This window comes from Amblyomma mixtum, chromosome 9 (genome assembly GCF_055824585.1).
Source record: "Amblyomma mixtum isolate Tamu chromosome 9, ASM5582458v1, whole genome shotgun sequence".
Taxonomy (NCBI): domain Eukaryota; kingdom Metazoa; phylum Arthropoda; class Arachnida; order Ixodida; family Ixodidae; genus Amblyomma; species Amblyomma mixtum.
The window spans coordinates 107,685,959-107,707,948 of NC_143020.1; the positions used below are offsets into that span (position 1 = coordinate 107,685,959).

General features: G+C 45.0%; 1 protein-coding gene across 1 annotated transcript; it reads left to right on the plus strand.

The window, feature by feature from the left end:
* The first annotated feature begins 672 nt into the window (after positions 1 to 672).
* On the plus strand, positions 673 to 20,723 carry LOC149330607 (retinol dehydrogenase 7-like). Its single transcript, XM_089559904.1, has 7 exons — positions 673 to 936; positions 1,548 to 1,868; positions 11,913 to 12,135; positions 14,578 to 14,784; positions 15,861 to 16,043; positions 18,524 to 18,656; positions 20,146 to 20,723. The coding sequence occupies exons 2-7, from the start codon at positions 1,800 to 1,802 to the stop codon at positions 20,480 to 20,482; spliced, it is 1,152 nt and encodes a 383-aa protein (XP_089416030.1). The 5' UTR covers positions 673 to 936; positions 1,548 to 1,799; the 3' UTR covers positions 20,483 to 20,723.
* The last annotated feature ends 1,267 nt before the right edge of the window (positions 20,724 to 21,990 follow it).

Sequence of the window (21,990 nt, forward strand, 5' to 3'; positions counted from 1 at the left end):
TTTCACGTCATCAAAGGCGGTGGCTCGAGAGTGCTGCGTTGCGTCTGCTCGGTTAGCGGACTCAACGGGCAGCGAAGAGGGATGCAGGCATTCGGACATCGTTAACGCCGAAGCAGAGACGGGCCAGGAATAGAGAAACTTAACCGAGATTTATTTACATGGTGATCAAGGAAATTTCGGTGCTGGAAATGAGCCCTGTGGCTCTTTTTAAAGGGGCCACAGCGGTGGCTCAGTGGTTATAGTGCTCGGCTGCTGACCCGAAAGACGCGGGTTCGATCCCGGCCGCGCGGTTGATTTTCTTTGGGGGAGAAATTCTAGAGACCTGTGTACTGTGCGATGTCAGTGCACGTTTAAGAACCTCAGGTGGTTGAAATTTCCGGAGCTCTTCACTACGGCGTCTCTCATAGCCATAGTCGCTTTAGGACGTTAAACCCCATAAACAAACAAACGAACATCTTTTTAAAAGGGTCCCCTGTCCCCAAGTCCATACAAGTGTCGAGGACAAACTTCGCATTTCACACGGGTGATTGCCAGAAGTGCCATCTGTCTTCACTAGCTGGGAACTTTGCTGCGCTTATCGGTTTAATCGAGTGGGCGGCACCAGTTGGCGCCGTAGTCACTCTGACGGCAGCAGCGACGGCGTGCAGACAGCGTATGACGCAGCTCAGCTGCCTTTTGCAGACGCTGCAGGAGTGTTGCCGACACTTTGACAAGAACCCGGGATATATCGACGGCACCCTTGTAAGGGCGAGCGTCAAGGGCAATCGTCGCATTTTACGCGGGCGACTGCGAGAACTGCCGTCTGTCTTCGTTGGCTGGGAACTTGGATGTGCTTATCGCCTTCTTCGAGTCGGCGGCACCCATGGACGCCCTAGTCACTTTGGCAGCATCAGCGACAGCGTGCAGACAGCGCATAGCGCGGCTCATCTTTTGCAGGTCGGTGGTACCTTCGTTAAATTTTTGCTAGAGGTACAGGAGTATTTTTTCTGTTTTGCCCGAGCGCAGTGAAACAGCCAACTTTTGTACGCGGACCCGCCATTTCTTGTACACTGAAGGGAACAAATCCTGGAAGTCTAAATGATGTGCTACAAGCTATCAGAGAAAAATAGCCAAACAGCATGAGGAAGGCGGTGAAAGTTCTAACACAGGTGCTAGCTAAGCTTCTCATTCGTTGCTGAAGTCAAAAGTGATACTGCAGCGGTGAGAGGATCGAACACCCGAGATCAAGACTGATCTTGAAGGTATGAGGGAAGCTATGGGCTTTGTTAACGAGAGCTTTGAGCAATTCGTGAAGGGTGTGAACGAGTTCTGTCAAGGGTTGACTAAGTTAAGACAGAGTTCTCAAAGCCGGCAGGAAACTCTGCAGCTGCAGAAAGAGTTCCCTGAAGCAAAGATAGAGACAACTGAACTGAAACAATGCAGCAGTGATCATACAGCATTTAAGTTTAGTTGCCAGGTTGTTGCTCAGGGACATATCGCGCACGCACCCCGGGATTCGCAGCCGGCACACTTACGGACATGCAACGTACGCCTGTTCTTATCTGCAGGTTGCTGTCATCTTTGTATCTGCACTGAAGTTCGATGTCGACCGGGGCACACCAACTGCGGCGCGCACTTTTGGATCACCTTCATCGACAGTACAGTCATGGATGGCACCTGCAGCCAGCAGGACTGTGAATCTTCCATCCATTATAATCGTCATACCGTTACCGAATGTGACAAACGTCAAAAATCGCCATCCAATCAACAAGATCCATCGAGGGCCGCGTGACCATGACCGACCCTAGTTAATCGAACACATGAGCTACGTGGGATTTGGAGCCGCCACGCTTGCCGACATGCAACTTACGCCTCTTCTGTTGCTGCAGGTTAGTCATAATTATTCAATTCTGGTTTGTAGATTACTGTGTGCCCTGCCGGCTTTATATATTACAAGTGCTTTGCTTCTCTGCCGAGGGCCGATTTCTACTGAGCTGTGTAACAAACGTTTCCGTTTTTTTTTTTGCGCGTAGGGTTTTGCACCTTGCTCTCTTATTACTGCTTTCGGGCAATGTTGACTCGAACCCTGGTCCGTTCAATACCGATGAGCTTAAAGAAGGCCCAACTACAATTTTGAGCAAATTAGAAGCCATCGGCACTAGACTAGTAAGCTATGAAGTAATGATGGCAGAAATAAATTCGAAACTACGCGTGACAAAAGGACAGATTGCAGTGCTCAATGATAGAGTAAATGAGCAAGACAGCACCATTAGGAACATAACAAGAACAGTTAAGGAACTGCACGACAGAAGTGTTGACCCAGAAAACAGAAGCCGCAGAAGTAACCTAGTTTTTTATGGCCTCAAGACTAGCGAATCCAAAACGTTGGAGCAGTCTGAATAATTTCTCAACCCCATTTGTAAAGATAATTTGGGCATTGACTTGCAGTCAGCGTAAAGACCGCACCGTATAGGTCGCTATGACGAAATGAAGAAAGGCCGATCATCGCCAACTTTACCTCCTACAAAAAAAATCTAACGTTCTCTCTAATGCTAAGAAGTTCAAAGGAAATTCGTACAGCATCGACCAAGATTACTCACCTGAAACAAGAAATATTCGTAAAAGGCTTTGGCAGTATGCGAAGGTTCTTAATGTGGATGGAAAAACTTGAGTCTAACTAAGCATTGATAAAGTGGTTGTTAACGGCAAGACGTTTAGGTGGGGCAAAGGAAAAGGAGTCGTTGAAATTGGGAAGAATAAATTACCTAAACACGGGAAAAAAGGCCGCGAAAATTTTCATCCGGCTACAGTAAGAGTGAATTGCAGAAGCTTCGTTAATAAAGTAGACCTTGCTGCTCTTATCGACTCCGTGAAGGCCGATATAGTCTTTGGGACTCAATCGTGGCTAGACCCTTCCATTAGCGATAGTGAAGTGTTTCCCGATGACTTCATTGCGTATCGGAAAGACAGATCCCGCGTGGGTGGCGGCGTCTTTCTTCTAGTTCTCCGCTCTTTAAGCGCATGTGTACTAGATATAGGTCATGACGCTGTGGAATCAGTATGGCGCAAAATTACCTTGCCAGGCAGTTCTTCAGTTGCAGCCGGTGCCTTTTATCTGCCACCAAATTCGGCCGTCCACACACTTCAGATTTTACACGATATCATTTCCGAGGCCTCTTTTCAAACCTTTTAGAGGCAGGTGACTAACTTACCTGACATAAAGTGGCACGACCTTTCTTGTGGGCGCACAGCTGGTGGATGCTAAAACTTGGAGATGCAAAGTATTACTGATTCTTTTGGACTAACGCAGTATGTCGTTGATCCAATTCGTGAAACTAACATCTTCGATTTGATTTTTTTTGTAACTCACCAAATTTTGTGAATTTCGCACGTGTCATTGTGGGAATAAGCAACCATCACGCGGTCGTCGCAAGTATTAAAGCAAGAAGTAGCAGGCAAAGGAAGAAAGAAACCAGAAAAGTGTACCTATACAAGAGAGGGTATTATGCCAGCATAACAACGAAACTTTTTGTCATCTGCCGCTTTGTGGAAAATTGTGGAATAACTTTAAAGAAAAACTCAAGGAGCTTACCAGTGCTACATTCCTAGCATCGAGCAAAGTAAGCTTAAAAAGCGTCTCAGACCGTGGATGACAGCGCGTCGCACTAACGTCAACCTGTTGTAAGCTTCTAGAGCACATTGTCTCAAAGCACATTCGACAATACTTAACAGATATTGAATTCTTGAATAGGTGTCAGCATGGTTTTCGACAGGGCATGTCGACGGTTACACAATTAATAGAAACTTTGCACGATTTTAGCGAAATCATTGACCAGAAAGGGCAAATTGACATAATATTCCTAGACTTTAGGAAAGCCTTCGATCAGGTAAATCATAGAAAACTTTTAAGCAAATTTCAATCAGTACTCAAAAACTCAAATATAGTTCGTTGGCTGGAAAGTTTTCTTGTGGGCCGCAGGCAATTTGTAAGTATTGACGGGAGCGCATCCCAAGTATGTGACGTGACATCGGGAGTACCACAGGGCTCGGTACTCGGACCGTTATTGTTTCTTGTTTACATAAACGACCTCATTGAAGATTCAGAAATCAAGGCCAGATTATTTGCAGACGATTGCATTATTTATACTAATGTTAATTCAGTTGAATATCAAGTTAAGCTTAATGGTTACCTGCTCAACATTAGCGAATGGTGTAGAAAGTGGCAAATGTCTTTAAACCCCAGTAAAACAGTATGTATGACAATCACACACAAACATCAGCCACTAGAATTTGACTACTCATTACAAGAAAACAAACTTAATCGAGTAACAGAATATAGATACCTGGGAGTGACAATTACTTCAGACCTGCGTTGGAACACTCACGTACATAACATTGTTGCTAAAGCAAATAAAAGATTAGGATTCATTAGGCGGTCACTTAAGCATGCTACACAGGATACTAAACTTACGGCTTATAAGATGCTCGTACGCCCGATAATGGAATATGCGTGTGAGGTGTGGGATCCCTACACTCAAACACTTGCAGCTGAACTGGAGCGAGTGCAGCGACGTGCACTTCGCTTTATCTATTCTCGCTTCCGAATACAAGATCAGGTAACCCCACTTTACACTTTAGCGAACTTGCGCCCTCTTCAATGTCGCCGGAAACAAGAGAGACTCATTCTTTTCTATAAGATTATGAACAACATGGTACATATCGATAAGCAGCAATACATAAGCCAAACTACTTCACGTATCACTCGGGGTAAACACTGCAGACACGTAAAAGAACAAAAGTTTTCTAAGCACTGCTACAAGCATTCCTTCTTCCTGTCCACAGCGAGAGAATGGAACAGGCTGCCAGAGAATGTGGTGCTCGCATCGGGTGGGGATGTGTTCTCTGCTGGAGTTCGTGATTGGTTGGTATAGTGCCTGATATAATGCGCCTTGCATTTGTGTTGGACATGGTGTTTTCACATTGTTTTCTGTTACGTTGCAGCGATATTTTTGCGCATTTTTATTTGTTGCTTAGAGGTCAATTCCATTTTTTGATATGTTAAAACTTGGCACCGACTGGATGGTGCTGGTGTTTTGTTTGTTGTGTTCCGCCTTTCTAATCTGTACCTTGTATCACTCCTATCTTGGTCCTGACCGGACCGATAGTATCTCTAATAAATAAATAAATAAATAAAAAAAGTATCTGAAGACTATAGTTCGGAAAAGATGGCATATATTTGTAAAATACCAGAAAACTGAGAGTAACTGTCACTTCGATAATCTGCGTGCTATAACCAGCTAATACAAGCAAAATATAAAGGAAGCTAAGGGGCGCTATTTTGAAAAACTCGGTAGTAAAATAAAAACGAATGCAAAGGCGTTCTGGCAACATATGAAAGGCTGCGGAGTAGAGCCAGCTGACATCACCGAAATGGTCTTTAATAATGAGTCATTATTAGACGACACTGAGAAGGCTGCTTGTACAAAAAACTACTTTATTTCAGTATATTTACCAAAACAAAGCTACAGTCCATCATGATGCATAAGTTCAGTTCTGACTATGAATTTAGTAGAGCTAAATGTGAATGGAATCAGAGCATTACTAAACAAAATTAATGATGGTAAGGCAGTTGGACCTGATGAAATTTCTCCTAGAAATCTGAAGAGACGTGCTGTACCAAGTTCTCTTTATCTCTATGTAATCTACACAAAGACTCTCTCTTCCGTATCCTTCCAGACGACTGGAAATGTGCACATGTTGTTCCCATTCATAAAGGCTGGTCAAGAAAGGATGTAGTTAACTATAGACCAATTTCGCTTTCGTCCATGCATGTAAAATTTTGGAACACATTCTATACAAAGAGATAACACACTTATTAAGAAACAACTTGCTGGCTTCACAACATGCTTTCCGTAAAGGTTTATCTTGCACAACACAACTGAGTGAATTTTATCTTGACCTCGAATCTGACATGTACAACGGCGGACAAATAGATTGTCTTTTCCTGGACTTTCACAAAGAGTTTGATATTGTTTCCCACTCTTTGCTTTGAAGTAAACTTGTCGCACTAAATATTGACCATACCGTTCTTACCTGGATCTAAAACTATCTATCGTCTCACCGACAGTGCGTGTTATTGAATGGTAAGCAATCCAGTTTTGTAGAAGTTATGTCGGTTGTCCCACAGGGCTCAGTTCTGGGGCCACTTTTGTTTTTAGTTCATGTAAATGACATCTGTTCAGGGATCGGTTCTAATATACGGTTGCTCGCCGATGATTGTTTCATACAGAAGAATTAGAAATAAATATTATGTTGCCCAGTTACAAAGTGATTTATCATGCGTTCTTGAATAGTGCTCGAGGTGGAGAAGGAAGTTAAACACCAAAAAGTGTGTTCATGTTACCTTCACAAATAAAAAAATGGAATTAACATCTCAGTACATCATCATCAACAATACACTGGCGCAAAAATAACATTAGAGAGCCCAAAAAAGGTTGTTCATCAGGGGTGAGTGAACATCTTCAAGAATGCATCTATTGCCGTCCTCTCTCTGAGGCCACTCAGGTGTTGTGTCGCCACCCCCAACAAAGAACCAGACAGGCGATCGAAGCATTTCACATAACCTCGTATAGAAACTGCGTGCGCAAGCCTTCGCTCTCGCTATCTAAGGAGGAAATGGGCTATCTGCGCAGGTTTTGGTTTTTCGTTTTCTTTGTGTTTTTTTAACCCTGATATGATAACTGTGTTCTTTGTCCCTGCCTTTGGTATCGTTTTGAATTTAATATATCATTTCCTTCCAATTAAAGCAGTCCTGAAAAAGGTGATCGTCCTCTTGCCTTCTTTCTGTGTCTCCGTTTTGTTTGCGCCCCCATTTTCATCGTGAACAGTCTTGGTCGTTTCTCAGTCGGCTTTTGCGCACCACCTCCGTCTGTTCGTCCTCGAAAGTGCGTCACTGCGGCCGCTCACAAAGTGGTTACTTTTGTACACATTTTTGGAACCAAGCAGCGCTCGATTCCTTCATCCCGCTATCATCATTAGAGAGATCGGTGTGGCATACAAGCTTCTCCGAGAACTGCCCTTTCCGGCTTTAAACTAAAAACACCCTCGTTTTTTCCCCCTCTCAGCGTTAAATGAGGACCGGAGGCCGGACAGGAAAAAAAATTAGGAGCCACTTGAGCTGCTCCTTAAGGGTAATACGCGAGAGCGTTAGTGGTTATATGCTACTTTCATAATTAGTACTTCCGCCTAATTACACACATGAACATGCATCAGTAGGCATATTTAATTAAGTGATACACCACAAAACACACAAGGTCTCCCTTTAATAAAGTGGACCGAATGTGCTTCAATGTCCTAGTTGTAGCTTTTATGACTCGCAAGCCAAGGATCATGGGTTCGATTCCCAACAAATTAGAGCAAATTTTGACTTCAAATTAATTTGTTTACTTTATATTCTTTTCGGTAAAAATGACACCTCGTTCATGCTACGCGCTCCTGGTTGCAATTTAACTTTTTTCAATAATTTTCATTGCGTAGCTCCACGGGTGACATCACAACCCTGTCGGCCAACCCTTCATCAGTGTCACAACGGGCACAGCTTTGCCGTCTAACGACCGCTCTTAAGCTGTCACGTTACTGCCGAAGTAACAAGAAAAACTCGTATGTTTACACACTTTGGAATCGTTCGCTACTGTTGATAGCGGTTTATCTCCCTGCTGGCTTAATAAGAGAGAGACAGGGTGAAGAAAATCGCAGCGACCTTAATCATTCATAATACTCGATGGGCGATATATACGTATGAGTAAAGGAGTCAGGAAGTAGGCAGAGGGTGTTACCGAGCGAGCAAAGTAAAGTAAAATGAAACTTTTTTCTTTAAAATAAGCACAGGACAAAATTCTGAATTGCCCAGTTCTAATAATAAGCTATATCGACGGCGGCCAAATAAAGAAAGAAAAGGGCCTGCATCCTATCTGTAAGTAGCTACATAACTAAAAAGGAAACAAATTGGGTAGCAACAACGGGTAAATGCAAATGAAACTGATAAACGAGCCACGAAGCCCAAGGCCGGTGAAGTCTTTGTGGTGCCTTGCGGCTGCGCTGGCCGGTTTGATTGCGTAACGTGAGCGAAATTCAGGGACTAATGCTAGTGAGGATACAACCTGATCGCGTGCGTCATTTTCGAAGGTTTGATTGGGTCGTTTAGTCTAATCTGAGTACAATGTAGCCTTCCTCAGATCCTGCAGAGGTTTGAACAGGGTGTAATTTGGGAGTTTATCGCTGTCTTCAACATAGCCGTCAGTTTTTCAAAGAACTGAAGTCTTGTTTGCTGCGTCTACGTATTGGAGATAAAATAATGAAATAAGCGTAACCACTTCAGCTTTCCGGAAATAAATCTCCTTTATGCAAATCACATCGGCGAGTCATGTACCAAGTGTCCCAGCTAAATGTTACCAAGTTTTTAAAAAAAACATGGAATGTCTTAGCCACGTCAAACCAACTGTGCGTTGTTTAGAGCCGCGTGATCTAGACCTCAGAATTTTTTTGTTCTTCAGCGCTAATTATTTATTTAAGTCTAACTACCTGGCAGTTTAATTTTTGACTTGAGTAACAAAGTGTCCATAGAAAAGCTGCAGATCGCTTTTTAAAACAGCTGAATGAAACGTTTGCGGCAAGGTACCGTTTACATAAGGCAGTATTTTTAAACGCCCTCAAACCATGACTCGCAATAGAAAAAAAGCTTCCACGTGACAACGGTGCCGCTCCAACGTCCAAAGACGCGTCTTAAAGAACAGAATCCCTTCATTTTTTTCTGAAGCGCTCTCTTCGATGAGCCTTTGCGTGCGTTTTGGGGCAAAGTTGTGAGCCAGCAGCTGGTCACGTGATAGCTTTCCTTTAATGCCAACAAATAAACCTGCGTAAATCATATTCTGATGCAACGAGCGCTGCTAGCGGTTTCTCGAGACGATCTTCAACTTTTTAATTGACACTTTGCTCCTCAAGTGAATAATTAAAAAGTTAGCTAGTTAGGCTTGACAGATTATTAACTTCGAAGAACAAAAAATATTGCACACTATAGGCCTGGCCCTCTCAACAACCCTTGATTGGCTTCACTGGGCTACCACACTTCCTAGTTGTTAAAAGCTTGGTTATATTTAGCTGGAACGCCTGGTATACGAGGCGTTCTTGCGTTTTTTTCCGTCGCATTTCATAAGGCAATATAAAAAAAATTGACCTTTGATTGGAAAGGACCTGTTTAGCAAACCAGAAGCTTGAAGCAACCCCGCAGTTCACTATCGCTATATAAACTTCCTGGTTTCCCCTTGGTACGCATTAACAGCAAGGTTAGCAAAGGCCATCACTGCTTATCGGGTTCGAGCAATGCAAGAAAATCTCTGACTACAATAAGGAAAATAAGCGAGACTGTGCTGATCGTTCTTTTTTTCCTGGCACAGCGCGAGTGGAACCGATTCATATCATGGCACTAAAACTGCGCCTCCGATTTGCCACTGAGCTATCCCCCAACGCTCCAACGAGATAGGCCCGATATGATCATATCTCAGACCCAGATCACACACCATTGCCTTGAGATCCGATGTTCTGCGGAAGTTGTAGCCGCATTCCCGGTAAGAGAGAAAGGTGCGTGAGCTGCGTTCGCCGTTTCCCGAAGGCTTACGAAACGACCTTTACTGTAAGGCCCTTGGCCTCACGCGTAAGCTGTCGGAAAACGCCGTGACATAAGCGCCTTCCAGTTTGCAGCTGCTTGTCGAGTATGTCGGACGTTTAAGCGAAAGAGGTCGTAAACTGAGTTTGGTGAACCTTTCGTGGTGAATCTGTGCGTGGTGAAGTTGTTACCAAATGCTATAGGATTTACGAGGTGAGTTCTTTTCACGGTAAGCTGTGTCTGCTACCCACATTGAATGTATACGTTTCGTCTGCCTAAGTCGTTAACCAGGGCGCTCGGCTACTGAGCCGAAGGAACCGGGTGCAATGCCGGTGACGGAGGCGACCGCGTTTCGGTGGAGGTGAGCACAAAAGGCGCCCGTGTTCTGTGCGAATTTAGCGCCCGTTGAAGAACTACAGGTGATCTGCATTAATTTGTAGCCCTTCACAATGCCGAAAGACGCGGGTTCGATCCCGGCCGCGGCGGCCGAATTTCGATGGCGGCGAAATCCTAGAGGCCCGTGTACAGTGCGATGTCAGTGCACGGTAAAGAATCCCAGGTGGTCGGAATTTCCGGAGCCCTTCGAGTCGCTTTGGGACGTTAAACACCAATAAACCAAACCAAACCAAACCCTTCACAATGGCCTCCCTCATAGCCTATGTGTAGCTTCCGGGAGTTAAACCCCTACATTTGCAATTTCTTATAATTTAGTTTTGTACTTAATAGTAGTTGCAAATAGAGTATAAATGTAAAGGAACTTTTCTCCACCTGGAGTCAAACACTTTAGTTTCTAAGGTTGCCTTCGGAGTGTCACATCATGAAGTAAGGAAGTGATTACTAACTGGAATTCGTTCGAGAAAAACCTTACGGCTACGAAGGAAAACTATAGAGCTTTCACAGAAACTTCGCGGAATCGAACTCGGGACCAACTAAGTTAACCAGGGCTGCTAGCAGGTGGCAGGACGAAGTCCAAATTGAAGTGAAAACGGTGTTCCCACTTCGTATTCTATCTATTCCACGCGGGGAGATTCCCTTAAATGGGACCAGCACTGATCAGGAACTATTTATACTACGAATGAGAATCAGTCTTTGCCCATATTTTTTTTTCCAGCCATGTTCCGGCTGTAAATACGAAGTGAGCATATCCATTCCCAGCAACAAATCCATACCTATCTTGAACCTGCCCGCCCTTATCTCCCGGTAGCTCCGAGGCACGGCGCTGCTGTAAGTTTTTGAAGATGGCGGTTTTGCTTCACACGTCCACGGCGTACGAGCAACGAAGTGTGATTCGTTCTCTATCGAGAAAGTGACGAACAACCATCGACATCCACAGAGGAATGTAGCCCACGTATGAGAAAAGTTGTCTCGTAAGGTGCAGCCATGAAGGCAGACAGTTATTGTTCCACACTGCCCCATCTGCTGGCTGCCACGAGGCGAAAACGCCGTGGTATTCTTGGTGTGGACAACGCGCCACGACGATGCGAGCCCACATGGGGCAATCAGAACCGCCGGCAAAACTCCAGTCATTTTAGTGTAGGAGAATCTGGACCACCACCCGTCATAGAGTCTGGGCCTCGCCTCTAGTGACTTTCATGTTTTCGGTCCGCCGAAGAAGTTCCTGGCAGGACAGCGATTCATGTGCAATGATGAAGTCAAGGCAGCAGTCCGATGGTGTTTTCATAGTCAGCCGCACGAATTCTACCACAAGGGCATTTCAGATGTAGTGCTGCGATAAGACAATTGTCTGGAGCGGCGCGGGCACTGTGCGGAAAAATAGCGTAAGCTACGTAGAATACTACGTATATTTGTAATTACCTGCATGTACCTTATATTACCTGACGAAAAGAGGGGCAAGCACTTTCTGATTCGCCCTCATACATGGTAATCTGAGAAGACTGAGCGCCTGCTGTCCAGAATGCGGAACTCGATTCTGCCGCGATGATAGTTTCCCGTACAAAACAGTTCTCAAACCTATATCCATTGCAATCCAGGAGAGGCATATCAGCTCCTCGAGGACTGTCACAAAAATAGACTAGCGAATTGTGCGTCCATTTGTTGTATTGTACAGAACTGAGCAGATAACCTTCTATCTTGCAATCCAAGCGAAAGATATGAGCTCGCGGAGTCTTGACACAACGCACCGAAGAGTAGAATGTCTCTATTCGCACTAAGGATGCAGGTAGCTCCTGGTCTTCATCGTAGAACGCTATACAGTTTCGTGATTTTCCATTATTTGATCTAAGAAAAACAACAAACAAAAATCACGCTGCAGTGTCCTGCAGGAAGCATCATGAGGACAGTATGGATACTGTTCTTGGCCCTGGTCCTTCCTGTTTGGAAGCTATGGAGGCTGGTGCCTTTGCTGACTCAAGTGGCCGCTTACATTGGCTCGTGGTGCCTGGGGCTGCTGTCGAGCTACTGGCTGGCCATATTCCTGTCATCGAAGCTGCCCGGGAAACTGGTTGACGGCGACGGCAAGGCAGTGCTAGTGACCGGTTAGTGGGTCTCCTTTCTTTTTCACCTGCAGTTTATCAAAATGATGCTACAGACAACCAACTACTCAACATATATTAGGATCAAAAGAGAAGCCTATTTAAAGTAATCGGTGCGCCGAACTGTTGGGCAGTCTGGGTCGCATTTAAAAGGATGCTTTCCCCGATAACTTCTGTTTATTTCCCACTGGTCTATCCAGCCATTAGGACCGTATTCAATGAGTAATATCTCTTGTAACTGCTAGCACTGACGCCAGAAGTGGAATCTACCAGTCATAATAGGGCTAGTAATTTTAAACAACAAACCCGAGCAACTTATGACTCGCAAATGTTGGCTTTCATACAGTTGAGTTTCGATAGGTAACGTTCTTTGGAGATTCCTGGCTACGGTCACTGAAGCAGAATTCAAGGACTACGCAAAATCAGGCTACGTTCATAAGTGAAGGTTCGCATCCAATACGTAATAGACAGCAAACGATATAGGCAGATTAATGTAAACAAATGCCATGCACAAAAATATCAGCTCTTCTGGCAATAGGGCTGATCAAGAACCAATAAATGAGCAGGGATGACCAGTTAGTGGTGCATGTTTCTGTATTTGCTTGCGCTATCTGAATCCGTGTAAGCATTGCAAAGTTTGGCAGTGGCGCAAGACGAGGCACTGAAGTGGCGGCGAAACTGCGCCGAATCGTTCATCTCCAAAAAACAACGCAGTTCCAAATGATATGACAATGCTCACCGGAAGCATAAACTGAACCGTCCGATAACGAGATCGCGACACCTTCGGCGACTGCTAAGCTACCCGATACTCTTATTTTCTTACTTTTTGGTTTCTAGCATTAAGTTTGGTTTTAATTTGTCTAAAATAAAGTTTCCGCGTAAGTTTTATGCATTGCTTATGCGAGAGATGAGCCCTGAACGGAGCCGAAATGATCTGTTTTCAAAACAACTCAGAGAACAAGGGTAACAGAGATGATACTGCACGCGACGGCTGGTCCTTTAGGGTAACGCAGTGGATCCCAAGAGACGGCAAACGTAGCAGGGGGCAGCAGAAAGTTTGGTGGGTGGATGAGATTAACAAGTTTGCGGGGATACGGTGGCCGTTAACTGGCGAAGGACAGGGTTAATTGGAGAGACATGGGAGAGGCCTTTGCCCTGCAGTGGGCGCATCGGATTAGGATTCGGATATGTGGCTTTCCCTTTGTATCGGGCGGTCCTTACGGAGAAAAACCTCCGAAAGTGTCCTAGTGTCCTAGTCAGGCTGACTGACGATGATGATGACGATGCGACCGCTGGGCCACGATCAAGTACCAAGTGGCCCATCAGCTTAGTCTCTGAAAGAATGCAGTTGAGGCACACAGTCGTGACACGTGCAGTTAGTATATACTGGCAGGTAGGTATACAGCAGTCTTTCATTGCAATTAGAGTACTCACGGTTGCGGGAAAGGCCGCCCAGTCGGCCATTAAGGCCGGGCCATCCGCACGCAACTCATCAGCTGACCCATTAACGGGAACTACCGATCTCAATTGAGCAATCTGCCTTCGAAGACCCGACGGGATCTGGCTCTACCGAGTTACGAAGTCCATGTCAAGTGCGGGCAAAATAAGCCGGCCTTCGATAAATGCTTTCGCCTCGCCGGCGTCCTTCTAAAGAGCCGGATGCTGGGCGGCGCTTAACCTCGCTGCCTTGTTTCGTGCACTTTGTATCTCTTCTGTGTCTGCATCTAGTTCGCGCCGGCATCCGTTATTGCTCTGTGCACATTCTGCGACTGCTTGGCCTATCGCAGGAAATTTTGTTTTTCAGGCTGTGTGCAGTGCCAAACCGGCCTAGCTAAAAAAAATAAAAGATGAGAACAGTACTCTGCCTGGGATTTTTTTATCATAAAGCTACCAACTCCTTGTTCTCATTTTAAGGCGAAAGCCTTTAATGGCTCATATGTCCTCCGTTAACAAAGCGTGTGCCACGCGTTTAACTCGGGAACTAAACAAGATAGAAGAAAATCAATGGTTGCTTCAGATAGAGGAGGAAAAAATGAAACTAGACGCCACGTTTGAGGACAATAGGTCAATTAGTTTATTAATTATAGGCGAAAATGTCGAAATTGCATCGAAATAGCGCGGACATCGGTATAGCCTGGGGAACGGTGAGACGTCACACCCACCGGAAGTCGTCACGACATAGTGATAATTATCCACAGAATGGTCGAGAGAACGACGGATTTGTGTCAAACTAGATGGAGAAATATGTAATTAAGCGTAATGAACACTAAGATACCTGAAAGATGTACAATTTCGGTATCGATACAGCCACGGTAACGGTGTGACGTCACATCCACCGGAAGTCATCACGGCATAGTTGCATCCGCTTTCACCTCTCAAAAGTGTAGTTGCCAAAGTGTCCAGGCAATTTTTCTGGATGGTAATGGTCTTGTACTTTCTCACAAGGTTGCGACACTGGGTTCGGAAACCGGCTAGCCAAAAGGCTGTCCCGAGAAGGCTTTTTCGTGTACGCTGGTTGCCTGAACGCTAAGAGCGAAGAAGCCCGCCAGTTGTCCAAGGAGCCGAACGTGCACGTGCTTCAACTAGATGTCACCAAAGACGAGCAGATGGACAAGGCCTTCGTCTCTGTAAAGAACACCCTTGGCTCGAGAGGTGCGTGTGTTCATATCATCATTTCATTTGCAGCTGAGTCAAGAACTAAGTTTAAAAAAATTTTTTCGACCCTTTTAGAGGCCATTTTTTTTTTTTCATAAAAAGCAACCATTATTGCGCTTTAAGAATATATTCGGACCGCAAGAGAAACAACGAATTTGTTTCCCGGCACAAACTGCCACCCTTTAATTTTTCATGTATATGTGAAAAATTTCGTACAAAGAGCCTCAGTGGTTAAATGTCGAAGCATCGAAATGGTAGGAGTTTTAAGGTAAACACTAGAGGGATCACGGCATAAGTTTGTGTCACAGATGCGCGTTGATGCAGATATTGAGGGAGGGAGGGAGGAGAGAGGGGGGGAATGGTTTTTTTGCAGGTGGAAAAATCTGTGTGTATAAAAATGGCTCACAACGTGCTAGCAAGCGCACCTTTTTATGAAATATTATTTATTGCGTGTTTGCGACTTGAATGATGTTCAATTAACCGGAAACAAAGAAATCGTTCCTAGGTACAGGTTCCTAGATTCCAGTCTCAAAAAAATCTCAGTTCATTGTGTACACAATTCCGTACAAAGCGTCTTAAGGGGTTAGATTGGTTGGTTCTGACCGTCGCTGCCGCAAATATCTAGGCCTAATCGCTTCTTCGCTCTGAGAAGTTGAGACAACTTCCACTTAGTTTCACTCTCCCTGAAGCTTTCGTTAAAGGCACGTCTCTGTAACGTTATCACTTGGAGCACTATCTGTCAATTCAAGTATGTGGTTTGCTGCTGGGCCCTAAACTGAAATGTTTCTAGATCCCTAACTTCATGCAGTGGTCCTAAGACCTGATCAGGTCTCCTCGTAAGGTTAAAGGTCGGCACCAATATCTGGCATCGGAGCTCAAAACGGGTAGCAGGTTTCCTAGTTCAATCCAATACACCTTTATTTTCAACATTTCACAATGTCGGCGGGCTCCAAGGCAAAAAGCTGAAGCAACAGCTTCACGAGGCACGCCTTAAAATGCGTGCACAAGATGGCTACTGGTTTCCATTTTCTAATCTGAATTTCTCATTCAGTTTATTATTTTCTTTGGCGCAGTCCTGTGGGCGGTAGTGGCGAACGCCGGCGTTGCCAGCATGGGACTGGTCGAGTGGCACAGCATGGCACTCATCCGACACGTCTTCGATGTGAACCTGTTTGGTGTGGTAAGCGTGTCGAAAAAGTTCATGCCACTTCTGAGGAAGTCCAAGGGTCGCCTCGTTCTTGTCGCCAGCATTCTTGGTAAGTTTGGCTTGCTTGAGCTGGCGCTTAAGTTTCTTTTTTTTCTTCTTTTCCTATGAAAGGGTAATGTGTCTGGCCCGGGCACAGCAGACCGGTGGCCCCCTTAGAATGTATTTTGTCAACAACCAGGTCTCACGCTCAACTTCCCATTTCCAGACGTTCTTTTCACACTCTGCAACAATTTTCTTAACTCTGTTTGACGCTTTCCTTTAGTTTCTGCTTTTTTAAGAGCTTTTCAAATAGTCTTCAAGGATTTAAATATCGAAACGATGAAAATAAAAATGTTTTCTCTAAAGTGTTAGCAGTAGTGCATATTATTCAGCTCGTCAGCTGTCATTCATTCGATTATTTCTGACATTTTATTGTGTCCTCGGTGTTCGCCTACCGCATCTTCACGTTTAGTAGACCAGCTCGCCTCAAAGTAAGTGATTTCCGATCAGGGGAAATTTAGAAGCTTTGAAAATATGAAGCGACCTCTCCGCTGCTCTGATTTGTGACTCGGCGATGTAACGAAAATATCGACTAAAACTGCGCAAGGAGAACGAGACGAAATGCACACATAAGAACAGACAAGGCGCAGAGTCGGGACTGGCATGTTGACTGGATAATGATGCTCACAGGCACCCTTTGTTCCTTGTTCTTGGGAAGTAGAGAAGAGCACAGGGGAGAAGAAATATACTGAATGAGGACGCTTTGGCGAGCTGGTTGGTGTGTTCTTTTTCACAGTTGTACCCAGTTTTAATCGTTCTTTTCAAATGAACTAACCAGCCCGCCAGAGCGTCCCACTATGTAACGAGGATTCGCTGCTTGCTATGTCACATAGAAGCTTGCCATTTCAGCGCATGAAAAACTGTTTCCTTCGCTGAAAAAGTACTACGCAACTTGCCAGGCGGTGCCGTTTTCCTGGGTTTTTTGAAGAGGAAGAGCAGAATGAACAGGATAGAAAGAAGGAAACGCGTAGGACTTTAGTTTAGTTTAGTTTAGTTTAGTTTAGTTTAGTTTAGTTTAGTTTAGTTTAGTTTAATGTTTTTCCTTCCTTCTGTGCCGTTGTTTTTACGTTGCTCCTTTGTAAGCGTGTTTCAAGAAACCCAGTTAAGCCCCCTGCTGAACTCTCTTCCTCATCCCTATACTTCCATCCGGCAAGTATAATTCCAGAACAGAAACATAATGTCGTGACTGCAGGTGCGACAACACGATAGTGTATATTGGACAAAAATGTCCCACCAATGCACATGTGCTTGAAAAACAACTGACAGAACCGAGCGATAAAAAGCCTGAGCAGTCAGATCAGTAGTCCCGAAATGGTTTTCAGCGGAAGCTAAGGCGCTTGTTCTTAAATCATCAATTGTTTTTAACCTTCTTCATGAAGTGTCGCAGTGTTTGGGCTGTTTCTAGACACTGTTGCTGCAGTGCGAAATTGGCAAGGAAATAATATACGTATATATGTATGGCGACTGACCATGAATCAAAGTTTGGTCGCAAGATAACATTCAGAATTAAAAAAAATTACACATAGATGTTGTATGCGGGGCTAGCGCACAGCCTTGGTAAAGGAGTTCACGCACTTTCTGCAACTGTTTTGCGCCGCAGCTAATTCCTTGTCTTCTTTATCTGAGAACGCATCTATTCCAAATTATAGATTCATTTCCATTTCTGATTGAATTGAAACTGTAATGTACTCCGCCTCAACAAAAAAAAATGTTGCTGGGCGGCGAGGTAAAAGGTGTAAGGAAAGCTTGAATAGTCCTTGACCCCCAGCATACAGGGCAACGCAGTCAGTTCCGTGCGGCTAAGGGAGCATAAACGCTCATTAGAAAACATATATCAGTGTTACATGATGTGAGAACTGGAGAAACACATAGCTTTTGTAGATGAACGTGTAAAGCATAGCACGATGAGATTTCGAAAAATAGGCATCATAGCACATCGTTACGCGAACATAATACGCAGCGGCTTTTACGATACTGTGGATATGTCAGTGTTCGTTTCTTTGAATACTATGTCGACGAGTGCAGGCAATAGAAATGTTAGAGGTTAGGTTAGGTTAGGTTAGGTTAGGTTAGGTTAGGTTAGGTTATGTTATGTTATGTTATGTTATGTTATGTTATGTTATGTTATGTTATGTTATGTTAGGTTAGGTTAGGTTAGGTTAGGTTAGGTTAGGTTAGGTTAGGTTAGGTTAGGTTAGGTTAGGTTAGGTTAGGTTAGGTTAGGTTAGGTTCTAGGTAGGGTACTTTATAAGCGGGAGCATTTTCGTTTAACTTTGCTATCTTTGCTAACTTTTTCGCTTCCTTAGTAAGAACGCGTCGCCTCAACGTCATAGAACTTTATTCTGATTGCTGTTTTTCAAGCCTTCGACTTATTGTTGTCAGTATCGTGTTTTGCATGGAGATGAGTAGTACCACATGTAACGTACTCTATTCCTCAGCAAGCACTCGTGATCCACGCCGCGGTTTTTCTCGTGACGTGACTGAACGCAGGTCGTGGCACCATACCATTTGGCGTTCCCTACTGCATGAGCAAGCATGCTGTTGTCTCGCTAGCCGACGGGCTGCGAGTTGAGTGCCACGACAAGGGCGTACATGTCGCCACCATCGAGCCAACTGCTTACAGGTGAGGTGCTGATCCAACTCCCTTTCTTCAATGTTACGAACATGAGTGAATAAAAAAACTTACAGGCTTTTCGGACTCTCTGGGACGATAAAGTTGTAGGGACACCTGCCAAGCCGGCTTAAATCACGTGACCAGGGTCGGAACATCCCCAATAGCGACCCACTCTTCGTCCCACATAGCTGGAAGTAGGGCTAGATTATCCACTCGGCCACAAAAGTCCCATGATTAAGAGCAGATCTCAGCTCACGCGCATGTCACTGTCTTATGCTAAGCAGTGAATGATAGTAATTCAACTTCCCATAAAAACGATAGGAACGAAGGCACAGTTCATCTCAGCAGACAACCCACTCACCAGCCGTCACTGCAAATAGTTAATGCTCTTCGTAAAAGAAATATGTTAGTACCACAGCGTAAATAGGCCATTGTGTGGAGCAGTAACCGGTTCGTTAGCTAGTGATTGTGCACAGTTACTAACAAACCATTCATTCCATACTGTGGACCTCTCACTTTAAAAACGGCGCTCTACCTTACTTCACCGTGGCTTACCAGAAGTTTTCGACCAAAGTAAGAGCTTGTTAAATGTCGATTCGCTTAGCGTCCCGGTCGTGAGGAGCACCTTTAGCTTTCTCCGGCCGGTGTCCATCAATAGTTGGGCTCGGCAACGACACACAGGGACAGTTCCTTTCGAGTTCGTCGATCGACGTTGCTGCCTTTTCAGCAGCTCTTGAGACGGCGGTGTTCTCGTCTCACTGCTGCAGCGAGGCTGTATCTGTGACGCTGAAACAACAGTCGGGAGGCCGATACCTTGGCTTCATGCCAGTGTCACCGTTAAGAGTGGTGTTAGCAACTGCTGCATGGAAAGGCGTGATTTCGCTCCACATTGATTGCGTTGACCTCTGCAAGAATAAAACTGTGTGTACAAGTTTGTCCCTCCAATATTTGCGAAGCCGACATAAAATGACTTCAACTAATGACTTATATTAGTCACCTATGGGGCAGAAACGTGGAGGCTAAGAAAGATGATTGAGCTTAAGTTAAGGACAACGCAGCGAGCTATTGAAAGTAATAGGTGTAATGTTAAGAGATTGGAAGTGGGTGGAGTGGGTGAGAGAACAAATGCGGGTTAATGACATCCTAGTCGAAATCAAGAGGAAGAAATGGGCTTGGGCAAGGCATGTAATGCGAAGGCAAGATAACCGGTGGTCCTTAAATGTAACGGAGTGGATTCCAAAGAAGGCAAGCGTGGCAGGAGGTGCCAGAATGTTAGGTGGGTGGATGAGATTAAGAAGTTTGCAGGGATACGATGGCCGCAACTGGCAAAGGACAGGGTTAACTGGACAGACATGGAGAGGCCTTTCGCCCGCAGTGTACGTAGTCAGGCTGATGACGATGATGGTGAATTTATTGGTGCAGGTGCTCCAACTTTTACTTGGAGGTGTGCGCTAAGACTGTCATTCTGATCCTTCTCTTCTGTTCACAAACGCGACAGGACTTCCATCGTGAAAGACGTCGGCCGCATAGAGGTGCTCCGGGAGCAAATGAGCCATCTTCCGCAAGACGTGCAAGAAGAATACAGTGACAGTGAAGTCGAGGAGTGGATGAGGACAGGCGAAGCACTCACAGATTTGACGGCCCGCGACAACATCAACGAAGTTGTCGACCAGATGATACTCGCCGTCAGGGACCCTCAGCCCAAGCCGAGCTACTCCGCCTGGGGCCCAATGGACCCTGCCATCTGCTATTTTATCCGGGCGGCTCCTGCAGAGCTTGTCGATACCTTGTTTCTTGTTTTGAGGAAGATTGCCAAACGCGTGTGGAAAAAGTGAAGACTGGATGTCTGATATGCTTGTTTTTTCATACGTGCCTTCATACGCTTTATGCGCTTTCTCAACATAAAGATGAAAAACAATGCAGTTAGACTTTCAATGGCAAGACATATATTTGCATGTTCTATTTTTGGTACTCATTAGACTGCTAATTCCGCCTGAAACACCTTTTAGGACCTGTGCAGTGCAAATTACGTCTTGGTATCTGACAACACTATAGCTGCCTACAATGTACTCGCTAATTACAGAGAAAAAAACTATACAAGAAACCACTGCGCTTGAATAATCTTTTCTTTTTCTCCGTGCGAGCAAGCCGCCGCGGTGGTTCAGTGGTTACGGCGCTCGGCTGCTGACCCGAAAGACGCGGGTTCGATCCCGGCCGCGGCGGCCGAATTTCGATGAAGCCGAAATTCTAGAGGCCCTTGTGCTGTGCGATGTCAGTGCACGTTAAAGAACCCCAGGTGGTCGAAATTTCCGGAGCCCTTCACTACGGCGTCCCTCATAGCCTGAGTTGCTTTGGGATGTTAAACGTCAATAAACCAAACCAATCTCCATGTGAGCTGTACCCCATACAGAGCTTCAGAAGCCGTGGTAGGCAGAAATGCATTTGTTTAGCAATGGCTTTTACAGCATATGCATGACACGCACGTCCCATGACAACTTTCACGTGACCCTGTTCCGTGATCACGTGACCACGTGCCTTGCCTTACCCACGTCCCATTCAGGTGCGTGTTTGGGAGGTGGGTGAAGGTGGATGGTGGATGGCGACACCTTACATGCATTCCGCCTTTCACCTCGTGCTATCTCAGTTTTTTATTTATTCAATAAACCCCTAAAGGCCCTCAATCGAGGGTATTACATAGGGGGAGCAATGACACACAACGCAAAATAAGAATGAGCAAGCACCAAGGTGCAATACATAAATACAGAAAGCATATGTAGAAAACAAAACAAGAAACAAACAAAAACCTGTAGTATACATTGTAATTTACACGGAAAACGAACAAATAGTGTTTTAGAGGCATAACAACTGCAGGAACAAAACAAAATAATAAAACAGCTAAATGCAGCAAGTGCAATCAAGTACAATCAAGTGCAATGCAGAAAAACAATCAATTAGTAAAGCTAAACAGACATTTGGGTTAGAAGGTCCTGAAACTTGATAAGATCCCTTTCAGAAGCGATGTGTGATGGTAGATTATTCCAGTGAACTACAGTACGCGGTACGAAAGAGTTAGCAAAAGCAGAAGTGTGGCATGATATGCGTTTAACTTTCAGCGGGTGGTCGCGACGTGGAAAAAAAGATTCAGGTGATTGAAAAAAATCGTTATGGAGCAGAACGTGATGGTAAATTTTATGGAAAAGGAAAAAGTTACGGAAAAGTTTGCAGCCATCGGGTGAGAGCATGGTCATGAGACGCCCCAAACGCATCGAAACGCCTCTAAGGCGCCGCACGTCGCCTGGAGGGGAAGGCCTGAAGGAATGGGGTGGGTTGAACTTACCTATAG

Bases quoted from the DNA above. Each gene is read 5' to 3' on its own strand.
- LOC149330607 (XM_089559904.1), top strand. From the start codon at position 1,800: ATGAGCTACGTGGGATTTGGAGCCGCCACGCTTGCCGACATGCAACTT. The intron at 12,136-14,577 runs GTTAGTGGGTCT...CTTTCTCACAAG, and splicing joins CAAGGCAGTGCTAGTGACCG to GTTGCGACACTGGGTTCGGA. The intron at 18,657-20,145 runs GTGAGGTGCTGA...CAAACGCGACAG, and splicing joins ATCGAGCCAACTGCTTACAG to GACTTCCATCGTGAAAGACG.